At 32.0% G+C, this 11,334-nt stretch overlaps 1 protein-coding gene across 1 annotated transcript; it reads right to left on the reverse strand.

Annotated features, from left to right (window-relative positions):
- Nucleotides 1–356: 356 nt before the first annotated feature.
- LOC132299968 (calcium and calcium/calmodulin-dependent serine/threonine-protein kinase-like) lies at nt 357–3,519 on the reverse strand. The gene is made up of 7 exons (XM_059796890.1): nt 2,706–3,519; nt 2,572–2,626; nt 2,346–2,456; nt 1,602–1,834; nt 1,042–1,249; nt 644–703; nt 357–550 (listed from the first exon to the last, which is right to left on the reverse strand). Exons 1-7 carry the CDS (start codon nt 3,422–3,424, stop codon nt 374–376), a joined length of 1,563 nt encoding a protein of 520 aa, XP_059652873.1. The 5' UTR covers nt 3,425–3,519; the 3' UTR covers nt 357–373.
- Between the last annotated feature and the right edge of the window lie 7,815 nt (nt 3,520–11,334).

An 11,334-nucleotide genomic window follows, 5' to 3' on the forward strand; every position in this document is an offset into this window, starting at 1 on the left:
ATAAAGATTCGGTTGGAGTTAATATTAGAAAGCGATTATATAGAAGCACTAGTAATTATGGTAGTATGGATATATATTAAAACAACAATACTGATAGAGTAAATGTCTTACAAAAACTCTAATGAAGTATTATTATTAATCTATAAAATAACTATTGTTTACCCCAATGGTATGTCCCAGATCAGGTTCTTTTTTGTTTAGTTTGCTGGAATAATTGATCTGCTTTTAGCCTCCAACATTGGAGAAAAGTTTATTCCTTCTAATCTGGTCAGAAAGATCTACATTTTGTAATGTTCAAAGGAAGTTCCAAGAAGTCAACATATGATTAGAGCTGAACTCAACAGACATTTGCGTGGACGGAATTGCAAAAGAACTAAATTGGGCGAAGAGATGAGAGGACTACATCTTTCAGAGAGCTGTCTCTCTGCATGGCAGCTTTGAACTCATCGAATGTTACTTTCCCATCACTGTTGGCATCCATTAGATCAAATATCTCATCTAATTTTCCTGGTTCTGTGATATCTACCGGAAGGCAGTCCTCGGGCAAGGCCTGCAAGTTGAAGTAATGGGTTCTGTATCAGGAAGAATTGGAAAACTTAATCAAGTGAAATGTCTTTCTTGGAGGAAAGGGTAGAGAAATTACTCTAAGCATGGATGCTACTTCTTCCTTGCTGATGCATCCTGACCTGTCTGTGTCATACATCTGATGACCAAACAAAAAAGAGTAATTAGTATTTCATGGCGCTTATTTTATTTTCAGGGTTTTATAGAGGTTTAGCTTTGATTATCGAAGGAACAGAGACCCTTCAGCAATCAAAGGAGTACATTAAGTTATTTTGTGTTAAACACTTGATCTTGCTGAACAACTTTAGGGTCCTTAGCTAACAGCTCTTGCTGAACAACTTTAGGGTCCTTAGCTCACAGCTGTTAGAATGCATCACCTCAGGTTGCATGCAGGATAGCTTATATGACTGCTAAGGCATAAGAAGTAAGAAGGTGTGTGTCTATGTGTGGTCACTGACAACAAGAGGGAGACTGCACCTGGAAGCAGAGACGGAGGGCATCATCTCCTTGCGAATTCTTGAGGGTGGAGAACCCGCAGAGTATCTCTCTCATGTCGACTGTCCCATCACGGTTGTCGTCAAACAGATCGAAGATGCGAGGTGCTAGGGGGACTAGAGATGACATGTTCATTGCTTTCAGCACCTCTTCAAATTCAGTTTGAGTGGCATTGTCGCCTTTCACACATCTGCACTTAGTCAGCAAAGCTCTCTCCATCAAAATCTTATGAACTGGTGATATGACAAAGCTGGTTAGTACATGCAAGCATGAGGGACATGTCGGGTATGGATCATTTGAACTCAAAAGTCACTCTCTCTTCTAAATTATTTCATGCAGAAAGTAATGAGTTCAAGCTCACTGGGCTTGAGCCTGTCTGACCAAAATATCTGAAGTTCAGGCAATCCCTGTAGTGTTACAATATATGAAGATGGTAGATGTATAACAGTAATTTAGTGATGATAAATGTATAACGGTAACGCTATCTTTAATGGCTATTGTGACATTTGCAGAAGTAGAGACTAGGACTGGCTATTACTTACATTTTCTTGAAATGTATGTTGAGATCCTTGAGTTCCTCTGGCTTAAGGTCGTAGGATCCTACTAAGGTTCTTAGTTTCTTTGTTCTCAAGAAAAAGGTGCTACTCACTACGCTTGCTATTGCAGCAGCACGTAGCTTACGCCGTGCATTGAAACCCTGGAGTCGTCGAACAATTTCTGGATCCATTTGTTCTTCTTTGGCTGAGTCTCCTATGACCCATGGATGATTAAGAACCTGTTTAAAGATGTGAAAAATATTAGACTCAAGGGGATTAGCAGTTTGAATCATGCTTGCACGTGGTGTAGGAAGTCCGGGATTTTGCTTTCTTATTTTGATCAGGAAATAAAAAATCTTGGATCAAGAAGTTGACAAGACAAATAGTGAAACTGTTGTCAATTTATTATAATGCATATAGAGTTCTCAAGTGAACTGAGTTGTTCATGAATATGAATAGTGAAGGATCAATCGTGTAAGAATTCGGTTCGTGTTAAATTTTATATGAACATTCTGTAAATGAGTTCCGAGCTGAAACAACCCTAGGATTAACTCGTTAAAGTGGTGAATATGCATCCTTGAACATACTAGTTGGAGCTCATGAACATGGCACTTTATTAGGGCATGTTTATTCTAAAACCATTTCCAGAGTCCACCTATAGAAGAAACAGTTTAGTCAATTACTCAATTGCCCTATCTTTAGCCTAGATGCATTATGAATTTAGTAAATTTGGTAGCAATTCTACCGTACATCTTGAGCACTAGGTCTCCTGTGAGGGTCAACTGTCAGGAGACTTGAAATCAGTTGCTTTGCTGAAGAAGAAATGTTCTTCCAAGTCTTCTCATGAAAGCTAAACTCTCCCTGCTCATAAAGCATTTACTCTAGGAATTAGACGAACAAGTTGAATCGAATACTGAGTGAAAAAACCTCTCACACACACACACACACCCACACACCCAAAACAGGATTGACATACAGCGATTATCATCTGTTGCTTCTGCCTATTTGACTGAGCAATGAAAGGTGGATACCTGAAATTTATGCAGAAAAGATATAAGAATCTCAGGATTTCCTAGAAAATTTATCCTTAGAATGCTTTAGAGAACATACCCAGATAGGAGGATATACAAGATCACACCCAGAGACCACATGTCACTTTTAGGAGACACTTTTCCCTGAGAAAGAGCCTCCGGGGATACATAATCGATGGAACCAAACAGTCCCACAACTGAATCGGTGAAGTCCTCCACAGAACTCAGACCAAAGTCCATGATCTTCAACGGAGAATTCTCGCTGACATCCAGAAACAGGCAGTTTTCCGGCTTCAAGTCCCTGTGAACAATATTAGCTCGGTGAAGAGCCCACAACCCACTCGCGATTTGCCTAACCACAGCTGAAGCTCCGGCCTCTGAGTACCTCTCAATAGATACAATCCGGTCAAACAGCTCCCCTCCAGAGCAGAGCTCGAGTATGAGGTGAACTCCACTCGGATCCTCACACACGTCGTACAGATGGATCACATTGGGGTGAGGCGATACATCTTCGACTATTTTCCTCATGACAAGAATTTCGTTCGTCAGCAGGGCATCAGAAACAGAAACCTGTTTCCACATTGAAAATCCCATGGAAGCCATACCCTTTCCTCCTCCGCGATTCCCTGGAGTCCCGGATGGAATGGATGGTCCTAACCTTCTCAAGGTCTTGATGGCTACTTGGGTGTTTCCTGAACTCATTTTTCTTATCCCTCTTCTCACAACTGAGAATCCTCCCCTTCCTAGAATGTCTGAAACTTCATATTCATCGCAGAGTCTTCTGGTCTCCTGCCCCATGACAGTGAATTCTGCAGAAACTGGATGGGAAACCGGGGAGAATCAGATCGTCCGAGGTTTGATAATTTTGCAGGTTGACAATGAAGAAATTAAGAGGTAGGACAGGCTGGTTCAATGATAGGGAAGAGAGAGAGAGAGAGAGAGTTGAAATATTGGATTGGTATGACAAGGATTGACATCAGGATTGAACAGTTGTTTCATTTGTTTAAGGTATATTATATGAATGATATGCAGATGTGAACAAGAGAATAAACTATATGGGATAGGAGCTGAAGAAGAAGTGACAAAGGCCTATTCAAATTGTCTTGTTAGGTAGCTTTCTTCATGCCCTATTTTTGTGTGTTAAAAAATGCACTCACTATTGTCTCTACTGGTACATGTATCATCCAACCCAGTTCATCTTAGAGTTGGAAACATGGACAGTTAATTCTGTGATATAAAGGCATCTATTTTCTCTATAAATCTTAGCTGCATCTCACCCATCTCTTGTTGTGTCTATGGTGCAACTGATGCATTGTTCCTGGGGTTGCAAGTCAACCGATATGCGCGAGCGCGCGCGCGCACGCACACATATATATTCCAGACTATCTGAGCCTGGTTGAGCTGAGACCTTTGGGCTCTACTTGTTTGTTTGTGAGCTTAGCTCGTGGTTCGGTTGAGTTCGTTAAGTTCACAAGCAAGCGGACTTGGTTTGGCTGGTGAACTCATAGATACTCCTATATTATTTTTGGGCTCCATTTGTCAAACGTAAAATATTTTTTGGGAAAATATTTTCTTTTTTCAGGTAAAATATTTTCTTTTATTTTTTATTTTTTGGTGTTTGATAAAGGTATAGGTTGAGGTTGAATCTATTGGGTGTGTAAAATAGCTTGCCAAAATTGATGAATAAGTTATTTTTTTAAGGTTTTAATATTTTTTTTTCTTCGTAAATATTTTACAACCACCAAACACTAGAAAATACAGTAAATAATTTTTAAGAAATATTTGACGCTCAAACAAACAGAGCTTTAGTTTGTCATATATGTTCTTTTTCGTATTTTTGTTATATATAAATTTTTTAATTCTAAATAGGTAAGATAATTGTCAAAATTATTTTAAGTTCATGAGCCAAACCCATACGGCTTGCACATTCAGTAGTCCATGCGAGTTGCTAGTCCATATGAACCTACATAAACTTAACCCAACATTGTTGAGTCCAGCTTGAATCATTCCCATAGTCAACCAATAAAAATTGAGTTTTATATGAGTTATATCTTAATTATTTATGCACAATTCGGTCCATTTGCAATAATAGAGCATGTTAGATGATATAAATATTTAAATTATTTGGTGTGTAACAATTTAAACTTTTAAATTAAATTAGTTGGTAATACGATCACTTAGTGTCATTAGGCTTGATGTCAGTGCCTACCTAATGATTATTTGAGGGGAATGTTAAAAGTATTCTTTGAGTTGGTAGTAAACATATTTTAATTAAACAAAAAAATAAGTAAACAAAACATTTGAAAAATCATTGAATTAGACTACATTCCCAGAAAAAAGAAAAAAGAAAAAAACTGGGCAAGATTAAGAAAACATAAAAACCTATAAATGCCATTTTCCTCCTTTACTTGATTCCTTTCATGAAATTATATATGTGTGTGTATATATATATATATAAGGAATTTATGCACGAATTAACGGTTGGATATAAAAATATAAACTATTTTTTTAACTTGTTCGGTGAAATTTTACGATAAATATTTGAGGTGTGTATATATTTTCTTATACTGAACATTTCTGTATATATAGAACCAACGAAATCAGTCATGGTAGCTTGTAAACCATCAAGACATAATTAGCTCATGGAATCTATTCATCATTATCGGAGTAAAATCTTTTCTACCTTTTTTTTTTTTTTTTTTGTCTTTTGTAAAAATCTTTTCCGGAATTTATGGGCTTCTCTTTTTAGTTCCACCTTGGGCTCCTTGCACTCTGGGATCGGCCCACATGGCCTTGTCCAGATTCGTTCATTTTTTCTTGAGCTTTCATAGAAGCTTGGCCCGTACTTGGAGTGGGCTGCTGCTCATGACACGTGGCATATTACGATTGGTGATGTCCCTTGCTTGGGTGTCGAATCCTCATTGGTGGAGATTTCCACCCAATAAAGAAAAATAATTTCCTTTGAATTGTTTTTCTTTTGCCCTTTCATCAGATAAAAAATTATCACATTCTTTTTATTTTTCTAGGACTAAATTTTTGAACCAAATTTTTTTTTTTTCAATTATTATTTTTTTAACAATTTGTTCATGACTCGCTGCTATATTTGCATACAATAATTTGTTCATTTATAATTTTCATCTAACAATTTTTTATTTTATTTTATTTTATTTTTTTCTCGGAAGTTAAAGAGATTTCATCTGACAATATTGATAGTTCTCTCGTGTAAGAAGCTTATTTTCTTGTGGTCATAATTTAAGTATGATTTGTGACATTTGCAACTAGGTGTCAACCACCAATTTTACATGATTTTTTTTTTTTTTTTTTTTTTTCTTTTTCTTTTTCCTTTTCCGTTAGGCTTATATGTCATGCATTAAAACACTGATCAAAGGCTACAATTTTTATGACTTTTGCACATATATATATATATATATATATATATTACTACTATCCAAAATTTTGAGAGGCAAACACAAGTTCAACTCCACGAAAACATGTTTCTAGTAATATAAAGTGACATTTAAGAGGTTGGAGTAAACAGAAAAAATGGAATCAATCTGTAATTTATAGTTTTTATAATCATGAAGGAAAAATGTGAAATTGGATATTGATGCATGTGATGGGATAATCTATTTTAATTTTGGCTATATAGTGGAAGTGGGTGTTTTTTTTACTGATTTATTAATAAAATTTGGTTTAAAAAAAATTGTATTTGTTTAAATGGCGCTATTATAATAAAAGATATTAATTTACTTATGAATAATGATGCATTATTGTTAGTGAGACTAGTTTGGCGGAATGAATTATTTTGATTATATATATATATATATATATATATATATATATATATATATATTTATTTATTTATTTATTTATATTTTAAACCCACTTTCATTATTATATATTGTCATAAATTCATCAATTCCTCTATCCGAAAAATTCTCATTTATGGGAGAGTAAGCACTTCCTGTTGCAATAAGTTTACAAAATAAAAACTTAAACTATTGGCAAAATTGCAATTAACCCTCCTATTTTATCATTGTATATCATATGGATTATTTGCCAAAAACATAGTTTGGGACTATGTGGCACAAAATGATATTATAAGAGGGTTAAGTGCAATTAAGACTATAATTTAGTAATTGTAATTGAAAATTGAAAAAAGTACGGTCTAATTTCTCTTTTCTTTGAAATTTATATATAAAAAAATAAAATTTTATAATTTTAATTAGTTTAGAAGGACAAATTACACATATCTTTCCTCTAGTTTAAAAAATAAACCATAAAATCTGAAGTATTTGATTATATAATATTGCCGTTATTAATAACGAGCTTCTCCATTCTTTTGAATCGGTTCTCCTTCTCTCTCACTGCTCCATTTCAAAAGCTCTAATATATATATATATATATACACACAAAAATGTATAAAAAATTATTTATATATATACTTCGTAGTACCATTGTTGTACTAATTTTTGTCCCTCCAAATATACATAATGTATTATTACAATAAAACCTTTAACCTCCAAATTTATGCATACTGAATGCATGGGTAATTTGAGAATAAATTAGTAATTACCTTAAAGAGCCTCCAATGATCTTAGATCCAGAATATAGATTTACTTCAACCTGTGAGTTAATTGAAATGATTGGAAACAAAACAAGATGTTTCTCTTTTATAACCAGAGTAGAAGTTTCAATGACTATTTTTAATAACTTTCAAGATATAAGAGCAACCTAATAGAGGGCACGAAATCAATTATATGCATTAAAAGGACTAGCATGATTTAATGTATATCTTTTGCATGTGGGGAGGCAGTCACAATAGAGCAACTTTACCATTGTCCCAAATCTCACCCTCAATCGACGTCTTGGATTATTAAATTAAAATTTTTCAATTTCAAATCTAAGTTGTCAGTGTTCCAAATATAACATTATTGTAAGTCTTTATCATCCTACTGATGTTTGGATTGAAAAAAATAATTTCACTTCTTTCATACAACGGAGGAATCATGAACGAATGAATTCTATATGGAATGACAAATTATCATACAAAACTACGAATGAGATGGAATGACAAATTATCATACAAAACTTCTTGAACATGTGATAGTGATAGCGACTCTTTAATTTTGGGTTAAAGTGGCTGCGATAGATCGGGTTTACCTAGTGCAGCCGATAATTATTCAAAACCCAATTATATTTATTTTTTGAATTCAATTATAACTTTGATTTATATACCGGTCTTTTATTTATTGTTTGATTCAATAATTTAATTTCTCCACACACACACATATATGTCGTCAGTCATAATAAACAGTAGCATCCAAACGTTATTTTACTCACATATTGATCATAACCTAATTAGACTAAATTGACCATGTTATTAACTTATTAGTCATTACTCTCTAATTATAGTACTTAAAATTTAATTAGAAATGACATAAAGCAAAGTTTAGAAATATTCTTACTTAATTGGAAGCTTACTCTGGCAAGTTCTGTATTACTACATATGGAGTGAAAGAAACAACAAAATTTATTCTTTTATTGCATTCTCACTCAATTACCGGGAAAAAAAAGTGTGTTCACAATCAGTATAGTTTTGAAGTTCTTCACCATCACATTTAGCATCAAATATGGAGGTTAAAAAACGCGAGTGATCTTAATTTAATAAGGCTCCGTTTGTTTGGACGTAAAATATTTTTTTATTTTTTGGTATTTAGTTGTCGTAAAATATTTACGAAAAAAATAATTATTAAAATTTAATAAAAATAACTCATCCATCAATTTTCGACAAGTTATTTTACATGCCCCGCCCGATGGATTCGACCTCAACCTTGACGTAGATATTTGTCAAATACCGAAAAAGTAAATATAAAAGAATATTTTACTTGAAAAAGAAAATTATTTTTCAAAAAAAATATTTTACGTCGAAACAAATGGAGCCTAAATGTTGGAGAGGGAAATGAAAAACAGTATTTTGTATATATCCAAAAGGGTTATCTTTAAAAAATAATAATAATTTAATTATAAAGTTATGGTCAAGAGTGTGATTTTTAAGAATTAATTTGAAACAACCAGCTTCATCTCCCAACAAATTTTTTTTACTATATGTGATTTTTAAGAATTAATTTGAAATGTATTTAAATCTTGAAATTTTTCTTGTTGATGAGAAAACCCTAATTGTTTTGACAATAAAATTTCAAGATTAGAGATTTTATGAAAAAAAAAAAAACAAAAAAAGAAAGAGAGAGAGAAATGAGTATTATGTCAAAACCTACCTCCATAGAATTCACCTTCCAAATATTTCTAATTTTTTTTTTCCTTAGGGTATAATATATATTTTTTTAAAGATTAACAATATCTAATATTAATTAAAAAAAAAAAAATCATTTAGTGCAACAGTGTTCTTCTTCTTCAAAAAAATAAAAAATCAACAAAAAAGATACTGTATAGAGAAATAACTGATATAGAAAGGATTAAGAAGATGATGATAAAGGATAGTTTTATCTAAAATTAATTAGTGCATTTAATATGCCATGGAAGATTAAGGAAGATAATTGATTTATTGCCACGTTAAATTTATATAAAATACGATGCATTAATTAGGGGACTTTTTTGTAGTTCACATTAAAGAAAAAAAGAAAAAAGAAAAAAGAAAAAAAAAAAAGTGAATTGCAAATATTGCCTCCCCAATTTAATAACGATTTATTACTCAAAGTTTAATTGATTCTCCCAAACATAATCAATCTTACATGTTTAAATCTAACCTAAAAAATGATCAAGAATAAAATATAAGAATAATTTCCTTTGAATAGTCTTTTCTATATATTTTTTTTAATCAGATTAAAACTGAAATAAAAAAAAAAAATTTGTGGCACTAAATTTGTGAACAAGTGGAACAATTTTCGTCTTTATTTTTTTCTCATCTATGGCTCCCTTATGTCTCGCAACTCAGAGACCTACAATAGGAAATTTGAAAGTTATTTACAACAAAAATTTGTTTATATAACTTACTAATTTACTTTTAAAAAAAAAAAAATTTTGTTGAATGCACATTCAGTAGTTTTAATTTGTTGATGCATATGAAATCAGCATATGCAATGAGCTGTGCATGACACAACTACAAATTTTACATGATTTTTTTATTTTTAACTACCAATTTTACATGATTTATTTTATTTTATTTTTTCGCTTTGGTTTGCCTTGTCATGTAAAAAACCATATTACTAACTGACCAAAATTTTCAATTGAAGTTGAGCCAACATTTATTTTCTATTAAAACATGATTAAATTAAGGTAACATATAAGATGTTGGAGTAAACTGAAAAAATGAAGATACTTATAGCATTGAAATCTCTTTTTTTTTAATCAAAACATGATGGCTTGTTGTTGCATCACTTTGAATTCCATACGGTTGTTATAATCCAATTGAGAAGGAGTTAACTCAATTCTGGTGAGTGATTGAGAATTCAATCTTAATCTCATTTACTCTTTCACAGACTTTTGCACACTTACCTGTTTTTGTGGGCATCCGCTACCATATCGCAGAATTATAACCCCCACATTAGAAAATGTGAACAGAATACAATTTACCTTTTACTACCGAAATAATATGAAATTGCTAACCATATTGATCTCATTTTGAAAACATTGCGCCAAATACTGCAGGAGAGAGTACTCACTTCGACACCATATTATGTCATGAGATTAATTTTACTTAAAATTTTTTAAAAATAATTGCATAAGTGTCATTGATTCATTATCAATACGAACAATTGCGTAGTTAATTGTCTAATCTAATAATTTTTAATTAGCTATTTATACTAAATACAATTAAGTGGTGTGCTCCAAATCCTTATTTATTATTAATTGACCAACTAAAAGAGTAAGTCTAACAATTCATTGCAAAGTGCAAAAATAATTTTCTATTAATATACATGATGTATAAGCTTCCACCTCCAAATTTATATATACTCAATACATTGCTAATCTGACAATAAATAAGTGATTGGGTAAAATTCATTAGTAAAGCCTCTATTACCAATAGAAAGTAATTTCTTTTAACTTGTTCTCACAATAAACTATTCTTTTAATGACAAATTACACTGCATTATCTTCTTGCAGATGTAATAGTCCTAATTCAACAAAAAGTAGAACTCTTGAAAATAACAATGAAGACGATTTAATGGTAGATTAGAAGGTTGGTATGATCACTAGCTAACTCAATGGAGTTGTTAGAATGAGAATTGAAGACACTACTAGAAACAGTCCTTACTAGATGTGTTTTCCATTAATCACACTAGCCTAATAAGACTAAAGCAATGCGGTTATTACTGTTAATTACTAAAAATTTAATCAGAAATTATTATCTCTAACTTTATTTATTATCAATCTTACCCTAACCTAAAAAATATCAATGCGGTGAAGGGGTTGTTATGATTTGTGAGTCAACTTGCAATGAGTTCTGCATGGCACAACCACCAATTTAAATGATATATATTTTTGCAACCCCACTTGCAATGAGTTGTCCGTGACACAATAACTAATTTAAATGATTTTTTTGTTCTTCGCTTATCATGAATATATATATATAAACTGATGAAACTTGAAATTTATGATTTTTGCTCATACAATTCAAAAAAAGATAAAAAATACATTGCTAATGTGAAAATAAATAAGTAATTAGCTTAAAGAGCTTAATTGTATTT

The sequence above is a fragment of the Cornus florida genome, unplaced genomic scaffold, assembly GCF_030987335.1.
Source record: "Cornus florida cultivar Cherokee Brave unplaced genomic scaffold, ASM3098733v1 CherokeeBrave_3.0.0_Hap2_Chr03, whole genome shotgun sequence".
NCBI lineage: Eukaryota > Viridiplantae > Streptophyta > Magnoliopsida > Cornales > Cornaceae > Cornus > Cornus florida.

Bases quoted from the DNA above. Each gene is read 5' to 3' on its own strand.
- LOC132299968 (XM_059796890.1), bottom strand. From the start codon at position 3,424: ATGGGGCAGGAGACCAGAAGACTCTGCGATGAATATGAAGTTTCAGAC. The intron at 1,250-1,601 runs GTAAGTAATAGC...GACTAAGTGCAG, and splicing joins AACATACATTTCAAGAAAAT to ATGTGTGAAAGGCGACAATG. The intron at 551-643 runs GTAATTTCTCTA...TTCAACTTGCAG, and splicing joins AAGTAGCATCCATGCTTAGA to GCCTTGCCCGAGGACTGCCT.